Raw genomic sequence first — 18,336 nt, forward strand, 5'->3', positions numbered from 1 at the left:
TTTTTTCATGTTAAAGATATCTACCAATTCATTTTCGTAAGTGCTTTTATCAGGAATGGGTGTTGAATTTTTTTCAAAGGCTTTTTCAGCATTATATCAACAAGGGAAAACTAATGCAGATGGTCCCAAACTTATGAATGGTTTGACTTGTAATTTTTCAACTCTATGATGGTGTAAAAGTGATACACATTTGGGGTGGTGGGGTGCCTGGCTGGCTCAGAAAAGCATGTGACTGATCTCAGGGTTGGGGGTCAGAGTCCCACATTGGGTGTAGAGATTACTAAAAAATAAATAAATAATAATATACATTCAGTAGAAACCATACTTTGAATTTTATTTTTTTTCATACATCAAATTTGAAATATTTATCTTTTCCCAGACTGGAAGTATGAAGTACCACACTGTCTGGTGATACTGGGCAACAGCGAGCCACAACTCCCAGTCAGCCATGGGATCACAAGTATAAGCAATCAATACACTTAAAACTATTCTGTACACATAAAATCATTCTTTTTTTTTTTTTAATGTTTGTTTATTTTTGAGAGAGCGTGAGCAGGAGAGGGCAGAGAGAGAGAGAGAGACAGAATCCGAAGCAGGCCCCAGGCTCTGAATGGTCAACACAGAGCCCAACATGGAGCTTGAACTCACGAACTGTGAGATCGTGACCTGAGCCAAAGTTGGATGCTTAACTGACTTTTTTCTGTTTTTCACCTTCACTACAGTATTCAATAAATTACATGAGGTATTAGACACTTTATTATAAAACAGTGTTACATGGTTTTGCCCAACTGTAGGCTAATGTCAGTGTTCTGAGTGAGCACCTTTAAGTTAGGCTAGGCTAAGCTATGGTGTTCAGTAGGCTAGGTGTACTAATGCATTTTTGATTTAATATTTTCAACTACAATGGATTTATGGGGAAGTAACGCCATCCTAAGTTGAGAAAGATCTGTATAAAGATTGTTAACATGTCAGGGCGCCTGGGTGGCTCAGTCGGTTAAGCGTCCGACTTCAGCCCAGGTCATGATCTCACGGTCTGTGAGTTCGAGCCCCGTGTTGGGCTCTGTGCTTACAGCTCAGACCCTGGAGCCTGCTTCAGATTCTGTGTCTCCCTCTCTCTCTGCCCACCCCGTGCTCATGCTGTCTCTGTCTCAAAAATAAAAACATTTAAAAATAAATAAATAAAGATTGTTAACAGAACTCTCAGGTGGAGCAGAAGTAGTGTCTGTAAGAAGAAACACCACCCTAAGGCAGAGGAAAGAAGTAAGAAAGGAAAAGATTTAACATCTTACAGGAGGGACCAAGAGGCCAACTTTCAGATCTTTGAGGAGATGATGTGCCTGCAGCAGGAAAGAGCAGCATACCAAGGTGCTCACCATCAACGATGAAGAAGAAATTTGGAAATCCCTAATTCAGCTGCATGACAAGTCCCTAGTGATCTGTAACCTTTCACCTTCATGGGAATCGTTGGTTAGCAATAATTCTTGCTTTTAGTTTTTGTTTTTTACTTTTTTTCATGTCGTACACTTTGCAAATTTCCTATATTGATCCTGCATTACTTGGATCATTGGAGAAAATGAGTGGGAGTGGAAGTATCCCTAAATAAGGTGAATTAGGGTAGATGTCATTCTAGCATGTCTGAATTAGATATATGAGAATTTTTCTTACTTAGACCAAAGGCTTTGACCCACATCACAATAGATATCCACTTAATTATTGCACATGGACATAGACATCTTTGTCCATTTTTCATGTAGTGTAAGTGTGCTGTTATCCTAAATCTGTGTTTTTTTCTAAGAGTAAGTCCTTTTGGGGGACACTTTATCTGCAGTATTCATTGCATTCACATTGCTTAATATTTAGGAAAAATAAAAGCTGTTACGTACTATGTAAAATATCAAGGATAACCACTATAACATTACTTCAGGAACAGTTGCCTGAACTCTTGCATGTATCACTGATTGGCATTGTCATACAAATGCATTTCACTGAGAATCTAGTGTTGTCCTTATGCTGGTCATACACCTGGAGTTGCTTATTTTAATATTTCTGCTTCTTTTAGAATTCCATAACTAAATCATAGTTGATGTAAAACTTGGATAGATCGATAGGAACTATGAATTTACCCACATAACCATGTCTCGAAATAAAACAAAGTTCCTATATAATTTATATACCTTGATTATAAAAAAAAAAAGATCAAAATAAGCAGAACACTTGAAATCCAGTAATGCAAAGAAAGTAACATTGAAAGAATTTAAGTACTAATTAGATGTTGAAACATTTATTTGCAAATGTTTAAAGCAAATCTAACTGAAGATGCAATTTTTTTTTTAACATTTTATTTTTAGGTGGGGTGTCTGGGTGGCTCAGTCAGTTAAGCATCTGACTTCGGCTCAGGTCATGATCTCACAGTTTGTGGGTTCAAGCCCTGTGTCGGGCTCTGTGTTGACAGCTCAGAGCCTGGAGCCTGCTTCAGATTCTGTGTCCCTCTCTCTCTCTGCCCCTCCCCCATTCATGCTCTGTCTCTCTCAGAAATAAACGTTAAAAAAAAATAAAAAAAAAAAAAGATTTTTAGGTAATCTCTACACCCAACATGGGGCTTGAACTTTAAACCCTCAGATCAAGAGTTGTATGCTTTACTGATTGAGCCAGCCAGGCGCCCCAATGAAGATGCAAATCGAGAATGATGTGTAATGTGTGGGGACAGGGTATATAGGAACTGCTTTTCTGCCCAATTTTGCAGTGAACCTAAAATGGCTCTTTAAAAAAAGTTTATTAGGTGTCCACTGATGGATGAATGGATAAAGAAGATGTGGTATATAAATACAATGGAGTATCACTCAGCAATCAAAAAAGAATGAAATCTTGCCATTTGCAACTACATGGATGGAACTAGAGGTTTTTTTTTTTTTTTTAATGTTTATTTATTTTTGACAGAGACACAGAGCATGAGTGGGGGAGGGGCAGAGAGAGAAGGAGACACAGAATCCGAAGCAGGCTCCAGGCTCTGAGCTGTCAGCACGGAGTCCAACTCGGGGCTCAAACTCACAGACTGCAAGATCATGACCTGAGCCGAAGTCGCTCAACTGACTGAGCCACCCAGACGCCCTTAGAGGGTATTCTGCTGAGCGAAATTAAGGAAAGACAAATGTATGACTTCACTCATATGAGGACTTCAAGATACAAAACAGATGAACATAAGGGAAGGGAAGCAAAAGGAATGTAAAAACAGGGAGGGGGACAAAAGAGACTCTTAAATGTGGAGAACAAACAGGGTTGCCAGAGGGTTTGTGGGGCGGGGGATGGGCTAAATGGCTAAGGGGCATTAAGGAATCTACGGAAATCATTGTTGCACTATATGCTAACTAACTTGGATGTAAATTTAAAAAATAAAAATAATAAAAATACACTTGATCTTAGCCAAAAGGCCAAGAAGTGATTAAAAAATAATAAAAGTTTATTAGGACGCCTGGGTGACTCAATCAGTTAAGCGTCTGACTTTGGCTCAGGTCATGATCTCACGGCTTTTGGGTTTGGGCCCTGTGTGGGGCTCTGTGCTGACACCTTGGAGCCTGGAGCCTGCTTCAGATTCGGTGTCTCCCTCTCTCTCTTCCCCTCTCCCCACTCTGTCTGTCTGTCTCTCTCAAAAAGAAACAAAGTTTAAAAAAATTTTTAATAAATCAAGGTGTGAGCAATGGTTTGACTCAGTTTCACAAGATGCCTCTCTTCACCATAAATATAAATAATATTTAGTTGGGTATAAAACCCCCCAAATATTCTAACACTAACACTATTGTAATGCTGTGTGTGGGTATAAACTTAATCTGTGTATAAACATTCATACCTATATAACCATACAAGCAAATTTCTCAAAGCAAGATGTCAGTGTAATTATACTCAGAGGACCACTTTGAGAAAAAAAAAAGGTCACTCTCCCAGCTGATTGTTCTTCTCATTCTATCCCATGCTATGTATGGTAGGCATTGGCCATGTGACACTCTAAGGAAGAAAATCAGGAATCTTTATCACTTTTATCAGAGATTATGCTTTCTCTGATAGGAGTAACTTAAGCAGTTGCTTTTCTATGCCAGCGTTTAATAAGGTATGCTGGTAGTGCCACCATGCTGAAATGGAGAATTGTAACAGGAATCTCTTGCCCCATACAAAGTTACTTTCATCCCTATTTGTAGTTTCTTTGCTCTAGGCACAGAGCCATTAGAGAACTGGGGAGCTTCAAGATGTTTTAAATAATCTGGAAGTAATGTGCGTAAAGCAAAAAGGAAATAGGGCATGCATGAATATTGGTATTGGTAGCATGCTGCATGAATGAGTTCATAAAAACTCCTAGTGGTATGGTAGCAGTAATGAGATAGAAGTAACAGATCAGAGGTTTTGCTAAGGAAGGCAGTGGCTGAATCGGTGGGAGAAATGGAAACATCCCAGATGACTTAAGAGTTTGGACCTACGTACATGGGAGAATGGTAGATGCTGAAGAGGGGGAAATGTTTACAAATATATACAGGGTAGCTTTTAAAGATTTTAAGAAAAACCTCCAGCCAGAATTTAGGTAAGTAACAGATGATGACAGAAAGTCAATAGAGAGTTTTCAAAGGGCACTAGGATATTTGAAGGGATGTGGTCAACACGAGGCCTGATTGTATAATGGTAAGTACCACTTAGGTATGGGAGTTGAGAGACCATTTCACTGCTTCTGTCTGTTTCTGCATCTTTTGAATGGGATTATATGTATCTGAATGTACACAGCTCTACAGCTTATGAAGTGGATGCCCATGAAATAGAAGACACTGTGCCAAGAATTTGAATACCAAGCAAACTACTGAGTAACAGTTAAAACAATATATAAATAACAAGCTAAATGGAGGAGGGGAACGGAATTTTTCAAAAAGTCTGAAAAGAAAAATGTGGAACAGGCAGGGCAAAAAAAAAGTTAAATGACAGATTTGTATGCACATATGTTGGTAATTATGCCTTACTTTTTAATTGAACTAAATATTACACTACTATGGAAAGACAAAGATTGGCAGCCTGGATTTAAAAAAAAAAAAAAAAAAGGCAATGGGGGCAGGGTGCCTGGGTGGTTCAGTTGGTTAAGCATCTGACTTTGGCTCAGGTCATGATATCACAGTTCATGAGTTTGAGGGCCAAATTGGGCTCGACACTGAAAGTGCAGAGCCTGCTTGAGACTCTCCCTTTCTCTCTCTGCCCCTCCCCTACATGTGCGTGCTTGCACACACTCAAAATAAATAAACTTAAAAAATAATAAATAGGAACGCCTGGGTGGCTCAGTCAGTTAAGCTTCTGACTTCAGCTCAGTTCATGATCTCAAGGTTCATGAGTTCAAGCCCTGTGTCAGGCTCTGTGCTGATGGCTCAGAGCCTGGAGCCTAAGATTCTGTGTCTCTCTCTCCCCTCCCCTGCTTGTGCTCTGTCTCAAAAAAATAAACATTAAAAAAATTAAAAATAATCATAAAAAAGGGCAACTATACAAGAGTCCTTTAAAAATTTTTTTAATGCTTATTTATTTTTGAGAGAGACAGAGCTTGAGCAGGGGAGAAGCAGAGAGACAGGGAGACACAGAATCTGAATCTGAGCTGTCAGCACAGAGCCCAACACAGGGCTCAAACCCAGGAACCATGAGATCATGACCTGAGCCAAAGTTGAACACTGAGCCAACTGAGCCACCCAGACATCCCAAGAGATCTTGATATGGACAGGTTGAAAGCATGAGGATGGTAAAATACACCATGTAAATGCCAGAAAAGCTGATCTAGCTATTTTAATTTCAGCCAAAGTACTTGAAGCCAAGAGTATTATAAAGGGCACTTAAGAAGATAGAATTCTATATTTTATTTACCTAATAACACTTTAAGATACATATGTATAGCAAAAATTGTCAGAATTAAAAGGAGAAATAGGCATATTCACATTTATACAGGGATATTTTAATAAGCTACTCATAGTAACCGATAGAACAAGCAGGCCAAAACATAATCAGTATGGGTACAGAATATTTGAACAACAAAAGTAATATTTAAACCTAATTGACACATTAAAACAGTGCCCAAAATGCAGAATTTTTAAGTTTATTTTGAGAGAGACAGAGAGAGAGCGAGCATGAGTGGGGGAGGGACAGAGGGAGAGGGAGAATCCCAAAGAGGCTCTGCTTTGTCAGCGTGGAGCCCAATGCTGGGCTGGATCCCATGAACAGTGAGATCATGATCTGAGCTGATATCCAGAGTCAGACGCTTAACCAACTGAGCCATCCAGGTGCCCAGATATTTTTACATTTTTATGAAACATTTGCAAAAACTGACCATGTGCGTGTTCATAAAATAATCTTCAGCATATTTCAAGATAGAAAATATACAGAATACAGAGCTCAAAATCATGACCCCAAGGTCAAGTCACATGCTATACAAACTGAGCCAGCCAAGTGCCCCAGTGAATGATCTTTTTGAATTTAGTTTGCTAATATTTGATGGGTTTTTTTTTTTTATCTATGTTCATCAGGGATATTGGCCCATTTGTTTGTTTTATGTTGTATTTGTTTTTTTTTTTTTTTTTTTTTTTAGCATCTTTGTCTGGTTTTGGTAATGCTGGCCTTGTAGAATGAATTTGGAAATTTTCCATTTTTGGAATAGTTTGACAAGGATAGGTATTAACCCTTCTTTAAATGTTTGGTACAATTCACCTATGAAGGCATCTGGTTCTGGATTTTTGTTTGTTGGGAGTTTTTTGATTACCAATTCAAGTTAATTACTAACAATTGGTCTGTTCAAATTTCCTATTTCTTCCTGATTCAGTTTTGGAAGAATATGTTTGTAGAAATTGATCCATTTTTCTACATTATCAAGTTTGTTGGCATATAATTTTTCTTACTATTCTTTTATAATCCTTTGTATTCTTTTGGTATTGGTTGTTATTTTTCCTCTTTCATTTCTGACTTTATTTTTAGGCAGGCTCCATACCTATTGTGGGGCTTGAACTCATGACTCTGAGATCAAGAGTCATACACTCCATCAACTGAGCCAGCCAGGCAGCCCTCATTTTTTATTTTATTTATTGGAGTCCTCTCTCTTGATGATTCTGCCTAAAGAATTATAATTTTGTTTATCTTTTGAAAGAGCCAGGTCTTGGTTTCATTGATCTATTGTTTATTTTTAGTCTCTCCATTTATTTCTTCTCTAATGTTTGTTATTTCCCTCCTACTAACTTTGGTCTTTTTCTTCTTTTTCTAGTTATTTCAGGTGTAAGGTTAGATGGTTTGAGATTTTTCTTATTTAATGTTTTTTAATGTTAGTCTATTTATCTTAACATGCAGGAGCAGGGAGGGGCAGAGAGAGAGGGAGACAGAGAATCTGAAGCAAACTCTGTGCTGTCAGCGCAAAGCCTGATGTGGGGCTCAAACTCACAAACTCAGATTATGACCAGAGCCGAAATCGGACGCTAAACCAACTGAGCCACCCAGGTGCCCCAGATTTTTCTTATTTCTTAACGGTAGGTCTGTATTGCTATAAACTTTCCTCCTAGAATTGCTTTTGCTGCATCCCAAGGATTTATGGGAGTGTTGTATTTCCATTTTCATTTTTTCCATGTATTTTTTGATTTCTACTTTGGCTTCTCTGTTGTCCCATATATTTTTTAGTAGCATATTGTTTAGTGTCCATGTGTTTATGTTTCTTCCAGTTTTTTTTTTGTTATTAATTTCTAGTTTCATACAGTTGTGGTCAGAAAGTTACTTGATACAATTTCAGTCTTCTTAAATTATTGAATCTTGTGGCCTAACGTGATCTATCCTGAAGAATGTTACATGTGCGCCTGAAAAGAACACTGAAATATTGAGAACGGTTTTTAAAAATGTTTAATGTTTATTCACTTTGAGAAAGAGAGCATGTATGAGCAAGTTGGGGAGGAGCCTAGTAAGAGGGAGAGAGAGGATCCCAAGCAGGCTCTGTGCTGTCAGCAAAGAGCCTGGCATGGGGCTTTATCTCATGAACTTTAACCGACCAAGCCACCTAGGTGCCCCTAAAATATTGAAAATGTCTTGGAGGAGGATCAACTTCTTGTATGACAGATGAGGAGTTGTGCTAACATGCTTCCCAGTGAAACCAGTGAAAATTGTAAAAACAGAAATAAAAGCAACCATTTAAAGTCTCTGGAAATGATCAAACAGCAAATGAAGGACATCTATTCAAGAAAAATCTATGAAAGTTTGTTAAGAAAGGCAACCACCACCTCATGAACAGAGACAACAGTGGTCAGAGCTTCAATCTTCTCAGCTCACTTTGCCCAAGGTGGAACCTTTGTTCCACAAGTGGTAGCTGGGAGCAAGAAGGGAGCCGCCAGCTTTCAACTACACATACCAGACCTTATCTCAGTACCAGATAGCTGGGAGCAGGATGTGAAAGACCGATGGCCTGAACCTCCCAGGAAGACAGCCCTCCAACTGGGAGCTGGTGGGAGAGTGAGTCCTGTGATCTTGGATGCAGCAGTCTGGAGTGGTGTCTTCAACTCCCTGAGCTGAGGTAGTTGGGGAAGGAGTGGTCTTTAGTTCACATACCACAGACTTTTACATACAATTCATTTATGACACCACCTGGAGTTAGCACAGACCCCCACACCACAAGGGCTCAGTCCCACAAGACTGCATCCACTTCAGATGCCAGCTGCGAGTCTTGGATATCTCCAAACCACCCACTCTTCTGCATGGCTGATTACAAATTCGGGGGCTTCTCTGGAGCTCCTCCTTTGATAATTTACTAGAACAACTCGAAGAAGTCACTAAAAGTGCTATACTTAAAATTACAGTTTTATTATAAAGGATACAACTCGGGAATAGCCAGGTGGAAGAAACCTATAGCACAAGATCTGGAAGCAAGGAGCACAGGACCTTCTATCCCTATGGAGTTGGGGTGTGACACCCACCTAGTCCATCAGTATGTGCAGCAACCAGGAAGCTCTCTGAGCCTCTTCAAGCTTTGTTGAGGTTTCATGACATGAGCATGGTTAACTAAATTAATGAATTAAGGGGCACCTGGGTGGCTCAGTCAGTTAAGCGACCCATTCTTGATTTTGGCTCAGGTCATGATCTCATGGTTCTTGAGATGGAGCCCCGCAGGAGGCTATGCACTGACAGCACAGAGCATGCTTGGGATATTCTCTCTCCTCTCTCTTGCCCCTCCCCTGCTAGTGCTCACTCTCTGTCTGAAAATAAACATTTTTAAAGAATAAATTAATCAACGGACGCCTGGGTGGCTCGGTTAATAAACAGCTGACTTCAGCTCAGGTCATGATCTCACAGTTTGTGAGTTCAAGCCCTGCATTGGGCTCTTTGTGGTCAGCACAGAACCCACTTCAGACCCTCTGTCCCCCTCGCTCTCTGCCCCTCCCCTGCTTGCATTCTCTCTCTGTAGAATAAATATTAAAAAAAAAATTACTCAATTCAGAGCTGGAGACCCTCTCCCCTCCTCTGGAGGTTGGGAGATGAGGCTAAAAGTTCTCTCTCTAATCACATGGTCAGTTTTTCTGGCAATAAGCCCCCATTCTGAAGCTATCTACTTCATCATGTTAATCTCAGATTTTCACTCCAAGATGGGAAAAGAGATAAGGATTCCAACTGTCACATTTACTTAACATTGTATTAGAAGTCCTATGGAGGTCAATAAGGCAAGCTAGAATTGGAATAGGAGAAATAAAACTTATTTGCAGATAACATAACTGGGTATGGAGACAGTCAAAACTATCGAAATTAATAAGGGAATTTAGAAAGGTTGTTGGATAAAATGTCTTATTTCCAATGTCAGAAAATTTTAACCAGTTTTCATCTTTTGGAATGTTTTGCTGTGGTTTTGTACACAGCATTTATCAGATGAAAGTTCCCATAATATACAAAAGTGTTTTGTATTTTTATATGCCAACAAACTGAAAAATAAAAAATAGCATTCGCAATTGCATAAATATATAATACGTTTACACCAACTGTAAAATATTTTGAGAGATATTAAAGATGACTTACATAAGTGAAGAAATATGTTCATGGAATGAAAATTCAGTTATAAATATATCAATTCTCTCCAAACTGATCTCTATAAGTTCAATGCAATTCCAGTCAAAATCCCAACAGGATTTTATTACAGAAATTGGTTAAGTTCATTATAGATTTTACAGGGAGAGAGCATACAAGACAATCTGAAATAAGAGTAAAGTGAGAGGATTTACTCTATCAGATATCAAAATTATTGTAAACCTACAATAATTAAGAAACTAAGACAGTATGGTCCTAATTACTGTAAGGATTCAGTATTGTTGCAAGTTGGTATTGCAAGGAATTGGTGCAAGAATATAGAAATAAAGCAAAGAGGCAGAATAGATTCCAGAAAGAAATCTACATATGCATGGACCTTTGATTTATAAGATGGCATTCCTGAACAATGGAAAAAATCAGCGTATTCAGAAAATTGTGTACACAACTGGAAATCCACACATATAAAAAAGCTTGACACATACCTCTACTTCAGATGGATTATAAATCTAAATACAAAAGGCAAAAGTAGAAAACTTTTAAAAAAAGATTGGAAAATATTATAATGATCTTTGGGCAGGGAAAGATTTTGTAAAAGGGCATAAATTTATAAATTGGGACTACCTTAAACACTTACATTCACCAAAAGATATCATTAAGAGAATGAAAAGACAAGCTCTAAAACAGGAGATGGCAATTGCAAAACAGTAACAAATGGCTTGTTTTCTGAAAGAGAAAAAAGACAATCTAATTACAAAATGGGTAGGATATTCAATGACCTCACAACAAGGATATCTAAACGGCCTGCAAATATATGAAAAGGTGTTCAGCTTTATTAGTCATCTGGGCAGTGTAAATTAAAACGACATGGGATACGAAGCACAGACATCTCAGAACAGCACACAGTAAGTAAGCAAGCACACTGAGCAGCCGCCACTGGTGAGGGTAACTGGAATAATCTCTTTGGAAAATATTTTGGTTCACAAAGCGAAGTACCTCAGATTCTACTGTAAGTCATGTACCCAACAGAAAAGCATACCCATAAATGCCAAGGAAATAAAAATGGTCCTTACAGCATTCTTCAGGATAACCCTAAACTGAAAATAACCCAAACATCCATCAGTGGTAGAATGTGAAGTTGTGGTATACACATGTAATTTTTTGCAGAGCACAAGAACACAGCAAGAATTTAAAATGAACATAATACATCCAACCAGCAAAATAAGATGAATGGAAAAGGGAAGCAGGAATAAGCACCTATGAAGAACCAACTGTAAATGCTAGTATAAGGAATATAATTTTAGGGGCGCCTGGGTGGCTCAGTTGGTTAAACATCCGACTCTTGATTTTGTCTCAGGTCATGATCTCACATTCATGAGATTGAGCTGACAGTGCAGACCCTGCTTGGGATTCTCTCTGCCCCTTCCCATTTGTGCTCTCTCAAATAAAAATGAAAATTCTTTTTCAATCTTTATCATTTTATTTTTTGAGAAAGAGATCGAGCAGGGGAGAGGGGCAGAGGGAGAGAAAGAATCTCAAGCAGGTTCCATGCTCAGCATGGGAGCTGATATAGGGTTTCATCCCATGGCCCTGGGATCATGACCTGAGCCAAAATCAAGAGTCGGGACACTCAACTGACTGAGCCACCCAGGTGTTCTTTAGTCTTTATTTTTTTAAAGTAGGCTCCATGCCCAACATAGGGCTTGAAATCATGACCCTCAGATCAAGTTTCATGCTCTACTGGCCAAGCCAGCCAGGCACCCAGAAATAAATAAATAAATAAATATTTTGAGAGAGAGAGATAGGATGGGGAGATAGAGGGAGAGAGAACCTCAAGCAGGCTCCATGCTGTCAGTGCAGAGCCCAGTGCGGGGCTCGAACCCACAAACTGTGAGATCATAACCTGAGCCAAGATCAAGAGGTGGACACTCAGGAGTGCCTGGCTGGTTCAGTTGGTTAGGTGTCCAACTCTTCATTTCAGCTCAGGTCATGATCTCACGGTTTGTGAGTTTGAGCCCTGCATCAGGCTCTGTGCTAACAGTATGGAGCCTGCTTGGGATTCTCTCTTTCCCTCTCCTTACCCTACTTGCTCTCTCTCTCTCAAAATAAATAAACTTAAAAAAAAAAAAAAAGACGCTTAACTGAGCCACCCAGGTGCCCCCAGAAATATAATTTTTAAAATGAATATATAATTAAGAACAGTTGAAGATCAGGTTGAGGAACACCAAGGTTATGAGAAATGGTAGCTAAGATGAGGGGGAATGAAAGAGGTATTGAGGATAGAAATAAAACTTTTGGAAGTAAAGAGTAAACAGAGGGGAAAATATATAAAGAAACAACATGATTTGGTTTCCAGAGTTTGGAAGAGATTAAAATACCTGAAACTCTCCACTAGATAAAATGTAACAAACTCCTTTGAAAATCACAGTACTAAGTTTATAAGAAATGCAGTGTTCTAGGGTCCCCAAATAAGAGGAAACTGAATTAAACGTGTAGTAGCCTTGTGACAGATGAGATTGGCCGTTTCAGAGAGGCTGGCTTTTGACAGCTAAAAGGAAACATCAGGATTTAGGTCTACAGAAACTGGAAAAAGTAATTCCACACAACACTGAAACAACTGAGCACCAGGCTGGCTCAGTCAGCAGAGCATGTGACTCTTGATCTCAGGGTCAGGATTTCAAGACCCACATTGGGCATGGAGCCTACTTTAAAATGAAAAAACAAAAACAACCCCCCCCCCTCCGCCAAAATCTGGGACCACTTAAGAACTACATCTTCAATGAAAGAACAATTAAGAAAAAACTCAGTTCAGGGGCACCTGGCTGGCTCAGTCCATTAAATGTCTCTTGATTTCAGTCATGATCTCACAGTTTATGAGATCAAGGTCTACCCCTGTCCCCCTCAACCCAACAAGGATCTGTGTTCAATGTATAGCCTGCTTAGGATTCTTTCTCTCCTCCCTCTCAAAATACACAACGAAGGGAAAGGAAGAGAAGGAAAAGAAGGAAGGGAGAAAGAAGAAAAGAAGAAAGAAAAAAAAGAGAAAAGAAAAGAAAAAGAAAGGAAAAGAAAAGAAAAAAGAAGAAAAGAAAAAAGTAAGAAAGAAAAGAAACAGTTCCCTAGGGTAGGCAGATGTGTGAATTTGTCTGTCCCAGGCTGGGCTCTCAGTGGGCAAAAGGTCTCCCTTGAAGATTTAGAACCACGAATTTGCCCTCAGACTCGCCTGAAGTTCAAGTTTACAGGCAATGGTCCAAGAAACCATAGTACCTAACCACTGATACTCCTGGAGACTCCTAGCAGAAGTAAACAAAAAACTGATCTGGAAGGACCCACCCTCAACCTAGGTGGGTGGCACAGGCTTCCTAAATATAAGGCTCTATTGGAGAGGAGTTCATACTCTAAAATTTATAAAACTCTCAAGGAAAAATCAAATAAACAGCAGTATTTAAACTTTATAAGCATATTTTTAAATATTTATTTTGAGAGAGAGAGAGCAAATGGCGGGGGGGGGGGGGGGGGGAAACAAAGGGTGAGAGAGAGAGAATCCCAAGCAGGTTCTGCACTGCCAAGGGCAGAGCCCCATATAGGTCTCAATCCCATGTGAGATCATGACCTGAGCTTAAGTCAAGAGTTGGAAGCTTAACCAACCAAGTCATTCAGGGACCCCAAGCATGATATATTTAAACTGATTAAATAAGTTACTTATGTACCTTTGCTCCACAAGCCTCTATAAACTGTAACTGATCAAATATATAAGATCAGGGGAAGGAAAGGCTTTTATTGTGTATGTTCCAAACATTAGATGTAAATTTAGGAACTCCCAAGAGATAGAGTTTTGACAAGAATCATGAGCAGGAAATATCATGCATGCACAGTTTACACCAATGCTATTAAAAATCACAAAACACTGAAGGAAGGTTTGGATTAGCTCTAAGCCCAGCAGTTCAGGCAACCTTGTGAAATTCTGTGAGCCACTTTTAATAAAACAGATTAAAAACCGTGTTAGAAAATTAATTCATTTCTATCAACAACATACACGTTTCAGTGACTAACAGCAAAGACTCAAACTGCTTAACAGCAGTAGTGATAATTGGGAGTGCCCAATGGGGAAAGTCACTGACAGCAACAAAACAGCCCGTGTTTCTAAAAAGGAACTGTAAACAGAGAAGAGCCCCCCATACCACTATAAAACTGAATCAACCTATCAAATAACGGCCACTGATTTATAATTTGAAAATAGTGACAAGCTCAACTCCAAAGCTTATGCTTTTAAACAAGATTCGACATGTTTTATTTACATATTTTTGACATACATCAACAGTCTTATACAATTAACTAAATCTAGTAACAGTGAGGATGGAACATAAAAGACACAATTCCAAATTTTAGTCAGGTTGAAACACATTTTCACTAACTGAAAGATACAATAAACAAGCAGCCATTGTAAAGTTATAGACTGTATGTCAATTCACTTAAAATTCAAAAGTCAGCCACACAGCTATAGAGACAATGGGAAATTTGCAAATGCAAATATTACATATGCAGGTAGAACGCATGCATGGCATCACATTTATTCTTTATCTTTTAAGCTATTCTTAAAGTAAACTGGAATAAGTATCTTAATAATATATGTACATCAAGGCACATTCTTTTCTTGTGCTTTAGGAATGATTTACATGTGATTTGCTTTTATTTTCATTTTATACTTTATATTAGCTGCTAATACTTAAAAAGTTTAATTTTAACAATTATAGTTTGAGTGGTAGCTACCCACAGGAGAGAAATGTGGCATCTCCCTATGGTTATTTTGAAAATCAGAAAATCAGAAAACTGGATAGCTTCTACAAGTGGGAATTTAAAAATCAAACACACAAATTAATATAATTCACAAGTAACTTTTAAAAATAATTTACTTCCAACAATTTGGTGGACCATAATCAATTTCTTTGAGTAGTATACTATAATGAGGGCTGAATTGAAGACTTCACTATTCTGAAGTTACTCAACAATTATATGGTATCCTCAGGACCGCTTTAGATGTCTATATTGCTATCCTATTTCTAAATTGCAGTTTTTCAACAAAATTGAACAATTAAACATGATACAAAAGCTGCAAACATACCAAATCTAGTTTTAACTTGTTCATTCTTTCAGCAAAAGAATGAGATCTTTTTTTTTCCATTTATTGTCCCATGTTATCAAGAAGAAATTTCCCATCAACAGTGTTTAATAACAGTGTTCTTTGCTCGTGGTCAATTTACTTGCCTTGAAGAGATAGTATATAGTAAGGCTTTAATAGGCATTTCATGCATTTTAAAAATCAGCTATGTATTTAAGGGCTCCCCATATAGATAAGTATACTGTGCAAACTTGATTACAACATGTAACTCATTAAGTGCTTTAAAACAGAATAAATCCCTGACTTATAAGGGGTTAAAATAAATAGTAAGTCAAGAATCACAGACCGAAGCATTTTAAAAATGTAATGTACCTATGCATCCTACTAAAATGCTTTATATTAGAATTTTTTTAGACCTATAAACAGGGCAAATGAAATCACAGAACCTATTTTGAGAATAAAAGAAGAAAATCTGACTAGTACAGCCTTTTAAACTCAAAGTAGATGATCATGTCAAAATGCAAGTGAAACTATACAGTTTTTAATTTAGTACAGTCCTTTATAAACATCAATTCATAAAAAGTACACCATGATAAACCAATGCCATCAAGTATATTTGTTTTCAACTTCTTTACAGTAAATGGACTTTTCAACAGAACCTATCAGCCAGACAAATCATTTAGAAGTGTTAAAACCTCACCCAAGAGCCCAGAGCCTTGACATACAGGCTCTAGGCAGACAGTCGCACAGTACTGTAAACAAATGTTCTGTGAGTTCAGTATACAATGCTAGGACCCTTCTTTCTTTCTCCAAGACTATATTCACTCTGTTTCTGAAATATGTGCCACCTCTACTTCGACAGTTTGAATCGCTTCTGCAACTTCAGACAGCTTCTGTCCTTGCTGTTGTGCCAACACGTAATTAACCACTTGCATAATACTTTGGTCAGAAAGCGTAGATACTGATGGACACTCTTCCGTAGCTGCCACGGCTTCGAGTGCTTCCATGGTCTCTCCTGTCACGACCACAGTCTCAAGTTCTTGAGGACCACTGCTTTCTTGTTCCTGCATGTCTGCTGTTAAGATACTAACAGCATGCTCGACTTGAGTTCCTTGGTTATGAAACTGAAGGGTATCTTTTTCCAGCATAATTTTGCAAGGCACATAATCTCTGTGGAATTTAGTCATATGTTTACGGAGGGTTCGAGCATCTATGTAGGCTTCGCTACATACAGGGCAGACGTAGGGCCGTTCACCAGTATGCGTTCTGACGTGGCGTTTTAGAGATCGGGCATCAGCCCAAGCTACTCCACATGTTAAGCATTCAAATGGCTTAACTCCTATTAAGAGAGAGAGGTGTTCCCAGAGATACAAGTTACTGAGAGGCAATTCTGATTCCATGAACAGTCTCATTTAACCTTCCCAGCAATCCTGTAATCTTAGGATAAGGAAACAGAAGCTTCAAATAGCCCAGTTCAGCATAAAAATGCTGACCTACAATATTAAGCTCACTAAAAAAGGAATCCATCTACATACACAACAATCAGGTATCCAGGTTCAGGATCACCTCAATCACGTGAATAAATCTTACATAATATAGAATTCATCTCTTGTCAAGGAAGGTGAGGTAACAGGCAAGAAGGCTGGTAAAGGGGGAATCACGATTAGACTGGCTTTTTATTCTATTTACATATATACATAGGATGAAGTATAGTTACCTTCATGGTTGTTCATGTGTCTCCTATACTCTCTTAGCTGAGTGAATTTTCTTCCACATTGTTCACATACCCGTTCCAGGTTCTGCTTCGCTCTTCCTTTTTTTCCATGGGTAGCTTTCTTTACATGCCTTCTGAACAATGCTTTTTCATAAAATTCTTTGCCACATATATTACACCTATAATGGGGGGGGGGACCTAAATTATTTTTTCCAAAGCACCAGCATACAAAAAAATTAATCCAAGTACATACATCTCAATTAAGTTCAGATCCTGCTCCAATCTACCTACCTATAAGGCTCAGTAACAGAATGAGACTTCACATGGGAATACCAATCTTTCTTCCAACTATAGCACTTATCACAAAATTGGCACTGGAATGGCTTCACACCAAGATGTTTGTTCATGTGCTGACGAAGATCTCTAGCTTCAAAGAAACTTTTTTCACATCTGCAATAAAATTCAAGAACTCGATCAGATCACTGTATTATTTTTTTAAAACAAATTTCCAAGACTCAGTATATTTTTGGGTTTTATAACTCTAGAAAATGATCCCAATTGAAAACACAAGAATGCGCTACTATTCCAATCTTGTAGTAAAGGTTTTAAGTTCTTTTAGCTCTTAACTACTAGAGACATTTTACTTTTTAATGTTTTTATTTAAATTCCAGTGAGTTCACCTACAATGTGATACTAGGGGTACAATATAGTGATTCAAACCTTCTGTACATCCAGTGCTCATCGAAACAAGTGTACTCCTTAATCCCCATCACTTATTTAACCCATCTTCCCACCCACAGCCCCTCTAGTAACCCTTGGTTTGTTTTCTATAGTTAAGAGTCTGTTTCTTGGCTTGCCCCACACCCTCTTTTTTCCCTTTGCTGGTTTGTTTTGTTTCTAGTACTAGAAACATTTTAGAAAGAACCATGCAGAGCTCTCAAAGGCTATTGTATAAGACATTTATTTTCTTTCTCTCCCTAAACCCCATCTGATCTCCCTTTTTATCCTCGCCCATTTTCCATCCATGTGTTTGGAGTAGGCCTCACCATCGACCATAAAGATGGAGCAATTGTCTCAGGCCTGAGTCAATCAGAGCACAGCATTCCCTTGGCTATAATTACTGATCCAGGGATAATCGAATGACTTAACTAGATCCAATGGGCGTCAATCTCAGAACCTGTATAGGAACTACCAGAAAAGCAGCTTGACAATTTGGGAGTCGAGAGGATGTGAGGCTGAAACCATTGTTACTGCCATGTCCACAGAGTCTCAGAGACCAAGTGCTAACAGATGTGAATCTAGTTTACATTAAACTATTCAAACTCCCTAGATTTTACCACCTTTCATTCAGGCCAGTTTAGGTAGTGTTTTCTTTCACTTGCAACTAAAAATCTATTAATAATAAAATAATTTTATTAAAAAAAAATTTTTTAAACCTTTATTTTTGAGAGACAGAGCACGA

The 18,336-nt window shown here is 38.4% G+C and overlaps 1 protein-coding gene, 1 long non-coding RNA gene and 1 pseudogene across 3 annotated transcripts in view; 1 reads left to right on the top strand and 2 right to left on the bottom strand.

The window, feature by feature from the left end:
• The first annotated feature begins 2,858 nt into the window (after positions 1–2,858).
• LOC121035798 (uncharacterized) lies at positions 2,859–3,217 on the top strand. The gene is made up of 2 exons (XR_005793075.1): positions 2,859–2,898; positions 3,116–3,217. It is a non-coding gene; the product is annotated as an uncharacterized LOC121035798 (long non-coding RNA).
• A 152-nt stretch (positions 3,218–3,369) lies between these two features.
• On the bottom strand, positions 3,370–3,440 carry LOC121036582 (uncharacterized; annotated as a pseudogene).
• Positions 3,441–13,799: 10,359 nt separating this feature from the next.
• ZBTB11 (zinc finger and BTB domain containing 11) overlaps positions 13,800–18,336 on the bottom strand; it is a 32,379-nt gene continuing 27,842 nt past the window's right edge. For both annotated transcript variants that reach the window (XM_040484390.1, XM_040484391.1), the window contains exons 9-11: positions 17,166–17,324; positions 16,878–17,053; positions 13,800–16,499 (exon numbers count right to left, since the gene is read on the bottom strand). In XM_040484390.1, the coding sequence (XP_040340324.1) occupies positions 15,982–16,499; positions 16,878–17,053; positions 17,166–17,324 (853 nt within the window). In that variant the 3' untranslated portion in view covers positions 13,800–15,981. The remainder of the gene's footprint in view (positions 16,500–16,877; positions 17,054–17,165; positions 17,325–18,336) is intronic.

The sequence above is a fragment of the Herpailurus yagouaroundi genome, unplaced genomic scaffold (assembly GCF_014898765.1).
Source record: "Herpailurus yagouaroundi ecotype Mexico unplaced genomic scaffold, PumYag 162, whole genome shotgun sequence".
NCBI classification, from domain to species: domain Eukaryota; kingdom Metazoa; phylum Chordata; class Mammalia; order Carnivora; family Felidae; genus Herpailurus; species Herpailurus yagouaroundi.